The 4428-nt window shown below is 56.6% G+C and overlaps 1 protein-coding gene across 1 annotated transcript; it reads left to right on the top strand.

Annotated features, from left to right (window-relative positions):
* The first annotated feature begins 1126 nt into the window (after positions 1-1126).
* CCDC134 (coiled-coil domain containing 134) lies at positions 1127-3795 on the top strand. The gene is made up of 6 exons (XM_009878632.1): positions 1127-1241; positions 2061-2182; positions 2425-2509; positions 2791-2972; positions 3203-3274; positions 3628-3795. The coding sequence occupies exons 1-6, from the start codon at positions 1139-1141 to the stop codon at positions 3751-3753; spliced, it is 690 nt and encodes a 229-aa protein (XP_009876934.1). The 5' UTR covers positions 1127-1138; the 3' UTR covers positions 3754-3795.
* Positions 3796-4428: the final 633 nt, after the last annotated feature.

Below are 4428 nucleotides of genomic sequence, written 5' to 3'. Positions count from 1 at the left end.
AGTGCTGCCCGCGTTGCCTCACTCCCATGGGCCTGAGGCTGAAAAAATTGTATTGCTCAGAAAAGAAAAACAACAAGAAAAAAGCCCAACTAGATTTGGTGTGGAGAAGGGATTTGTTTCAGTTCCAGTGTTAGGACATCGCAGAGAGAGGCTGGACCGAGAAGGTGAGCTTGGGCTTAGGAGGGGAGGGGGTGGCAGGGTGAAGGCAGCGCTGATGACCTCACACATCTGCCTTTCCTTTGGGAGCAGGAGGCAGCTTGGAGGATGCCTCTGAAGGAGCAGCTGCTGCTTCTGTAATTGCTATTGGCCACTGCACGGCTCTGCAGAAATCTCGTCCGTGTGGACAGGCCACCTCAAGTCCCACCTCTCCTTTTCGAGGTCTAGACTGTCCCAGGGCCTAGGTCTTAGCTCTCCAGGGCCTTCTCCTCCAGCCTCTCTTCTGCACATTGGCTCTGTCTGTGGGACCCTTGTGGTCAGGAGCAGCTCTGCCTGACCACATCCCTGCAGAGGGGCCCCACCTGGCAATGACCTGCTTGGGCCAAAGGGGGAGTTACCAGCAGGTCACCCAGCTGCTGCTTTTCAGTGTGGGGCCCACAGCTTGTGCCGGGCTTGTAGTGTGAGACTAAGGGTCCAGGTACCAGCATCTCAGGAGGTGAAGTGAGATGGTCAAGCCTGGTGCTCGAAGAAGTGGACTTCAGCCCCTTGGCAATCCTCCTCCTCCTCCCTTTGGCCCTGCTGCTTCAGTTGCTGCTCTAAGTTGCAAACTCAGCAAAAAGCTAGCTGTTATTTTTGAGAGAAGGGCTAGGACCTAATTTTTGTGCTGGGTTGGTGCTCAGTCAGATCACTGGGGGCCAAGACAGTGCCCAGCCAGCAGTGGAGGTAGGTAGAGAGGAGAGGGAGACCGGGGCTTTCCTCTTAAGGGAGAGCGGGCCAGCAGCAACATCGCCCCATGGCCCTGTTCTGGCCACTGTCTCCCTCAAACCCCTTGCCAGGGAGAAGGGAGAGGTGGGAAAGGACCCTGGTGCCGAGGGTGATGTGCCATCAGTCCTGAGAGGCTCGTGTGACTTCTTCCTTTGTAAGTCTCCTCAGCAGTCATTGGTTTTGTTGGTCTATTTTGTTCCAGGCTGCGGCAGCTGACATGGATTTCCTTTTCATCTGCCCCTTACTACTGGTGCTGATGCTGTCCAGGGGCAGCTTCGCAGACATGGAAAAGCAGAGGGTGGATTCTGGCTTGGAAATCTGTATCCTTCTCTGCAGCCTGCCCTTCCTGAGACTGGAGTGAGGTGGGGTGTCAGGAAAGGGTCAGAGACCATGGAAAGGGGCACAGTGAGGTGGAAAAGAGAGGACCCAGAACAGCTGGGCAGTTGCCTCTGTAGAAGGGCTTTAGCTGAGCTCCTGGGTTTGCTAGCCAAGTGCCCAGCTCAGTGCAGGAGCAGAGGTGGGTTTTCTGGCGGTACCTGGCATTCTCCCAAGCACAATGCTTTTCCCTTCTACTCCAGCATGCTGGGTGCTGAGCACATCTCCCAGTCCGCTCATGGGAGTGGTGAGGTCAGACGGGTGACAGAGCACACTTGCAGGTCTCTGTGCTTTGTGGTCACCAGCTGCGATGATGGCAGAGGGCTCCTGGGCACAAAGCAGGACACGGTGCTTGGTCTACTCTGTGCCATGGGTATTTATCATCCATGAGGAGAGAGGCTAATGCAAGCCCTTCCTAGGACACAGCAGCATCCCTTGGCAAACAGGCAAATTATGAAAATATATTTAGGACATGTCCTTGTGGAGACACATATGGGAAGGTGGGAATTCCTGCTCATTCTCCAGCCCATCAGCCAGAGCAGGAGCTGGCAAGTAGAAGGCTTCCCATGTGCAGCCAGTGTTGTGAAGTGCCCCACTGGGGTGACTGGGCAAAGGAGTTTGCTGCAAACCCCTGCTTCATCCTGGCTTGGGTGCTGCCCCCCAGCTCTCAGGCACCCTATGGAGAACTGAGGGGGCTGGGATGGTGCTGGGTGCCCATCGGAGGGGGAGAGTGGGAGCTGGTGGCACCCTTGACAATAGTGCAGATAAGAAGCTGTTTGAGGTGAAGCGCAAGGACCAGATGAACGCGCTGAAGAACCTGATTGAGCTCAATGACATCAACCAGCAGTACAAAATCATCGACATCATGCTCAAGGGACTCTTCAAAGTGAGCCACAGTGCAAGCTGCCCTCCAGGCTCAGTGCACTGTGGGGCTGGGAGGATAGACAGGAGAAGCAGGGAAGGCTGAGGGGCCTCCAAGGGGTCAAAGAGAAGAGCTGGGTGGGCAGGTGGGCCTTTAGGACCTGAAGGGAGGATGCTGTGCGGCTTCAAAGCAGGACAACTGGAGCAGCACCCCCGGGGTACAGGGAAGGGCCAGCAGGATGTGTGAGTAACCAAGGGCTCTGGCAGGTGCTGGAGGACTCCCGGGCTGTGCTCATCGCTGCTGACGTGCCTCCCGACGGGCCTTTCCCTCAGGATGAGAAGATAAAGGATGGTAGGTCTTCTCTGGACCTTTTCCCTCTCCCTTTTCTAGCCCTCTGGTGTATTGCTGACATTCTTCCTGGGACCAGTGCTCGGGTAGGTATGAAACCGCTGTGTGCCTCGACCAGACCTGGGCTGGTCCCTGTCTGTCAGAGACTCTGTTGCTGCCTCTCTGACCAGTTCATACTGGGGAGCCCTACCTGTTTGCCATCAGCCTCCCCAACTCCCAGCGGGGACATAGGCACCAGGAAGATGGGGCACGTGTGCCGACGAGGCTGGTGGCTGTCCCTGCAGCGTACTCCCACGTGGTAGAGAATACGGCCTTCTTCGGAGATGTTGTCCTGCGCTTCCCCAAGATTGTGCACCACTACTTCGACCGCAACTCCAACTGGAACAACCTCATCCGATGGGGCATTGGCTTCTGCAATCTGACGGGCGTGTTTGAGCAGGGACCCCATTCGCAGGTCCTGGGGCTGGTATGGCAACTGGTCCCTTCCTGCTGCGTCCCCTTTCTGCTGCTGCTGGGGCTCGGGGGTAGAGGTTTGGGGGGTAAAAGGAAGGCAGGGGGAGTGCGCCACATGTCTGAGGGTTGTCCTTGGGCTGAGGTATTGGGGGAGGGACTGGTGGGGACAAGGGGACCTTAGCCATGGGTTGGGTGTGAGTGGAAGGCACCACTCCCTGATGTGGTCTCCACTTTGCTCTGCAGATGGCTCAGGAGCTGGGCATCAGTGAGAAATCACCCGATTACCGCAATCCCTTTAAAACAGACCACTCAGAGGTAAGACTGCAACGTCCTCGGCTCACACCATGGGATTCCTCATCCCTGTTGCAGCTAGGGAAGGGAATGGGTGGCTTGTTGGGGAATGCCAAAAACCCCCAGCATGGAGGAAGGGTATATGAAACAGCCATGTGCAGTTCCCCAGCTTGGCTGCAGTTACTTTCGGACACATGATGCCATCTCCACTTCTGAGGCCGCCTGCCCCATAGGAATGTTGTGACCCCATTCTCCTCGTGCAGCATTAAGTCTCCTGGCACTGTGGGGCTTGTTACTTGTTTTTGGTGGGCTTGGGGCGACTTGTGCCTCTGGGAAGCTGTTTGCCCATGCTGACCACCTCCACTGTCACCCCGCAGTTTTTCCCCAGTGCTGACACCTTCCAGAAGGCGCTGCGGGAGGAGGAGAAGCGGAGGAAGAAGGAGGAGAAGAGGAAGGAGATCCGCAAGGGCCCACGCATCTCTCGCTCGCAGTCGGAGCTGTAGCACGCAGGGGGCTTGTGCCTCACTGCAGGGGCGATGCCGTCGGGAAGTGGAGTGGCTCGCTTCCTCTTCGTGGCCTCAGGCCAGTGCCTGGCGGTTCCCTTTCCATTTGTGCCATGGGTTTTGTTTTGTTGCCTTTCCCTTTCATTTGACGGGGGCTGTGTGGATTGCCCTGATGGGGCCAGGGGGAGCTGAAGTGGGGTACCCCTTCCCCAGAGCCAAAGCACAGATGGGAAGTCAGCGAGGCCATCCCCTGGGCTGCCCATCAGGGTTGCTGCCACTCGTGGTGGGGTCGGACAAGGGGGACTCACTGCAGCTGAGCCCCGCACGAGCCCTCCCCCTGTGCAGCACGCCCTGCACTGAATGTGCCTCCTCCATCATGGGTGGGCTGGGAGCTGCGTCACGCCAAACAGCCTCATGAGCAATGCTGCTTCTCTCAGTTTTCTTTTCTTTTTTTTTTTTTTTTTTATTTTTTTTTTTTTTTTTTTTTTAAGCTGGTGAGCTCATCGGTGCCTTCCCACCCAGTTATACCTGGTCTCTGCCCAGCTGCTACCTCTGCGGGATCAGCTCTCCCCTCTTTCCAGTGGCTGTTTTGCCAGGCAACACACACTTCACCAGTCAGCCGCAGTTGAAAAGGCCAGTGGTGCTGATTCCTGGCCCAATGGCATCGTGCTCTTC

This window comes from Apaloderma vittatum, unplaced genomic scaffold, assembly GCF_000703405.1.
Source record: "Apaloderma vittatum isolate BGI_N311 unplaced genomic scaffold, ASM70340v1 scaffold26471, whole genome shotgun sequence".
Taxonomy (NCBI): domain Eukaryota; kingdom Metazoa; phylum Chordata; class Aves; order Trogoniformes; family Trogonidae; genus Apaloderma; species Apaloderma vittatum.
This window is presented reverse-complemented; position numbering and strand designations above follow the sequence as displayed.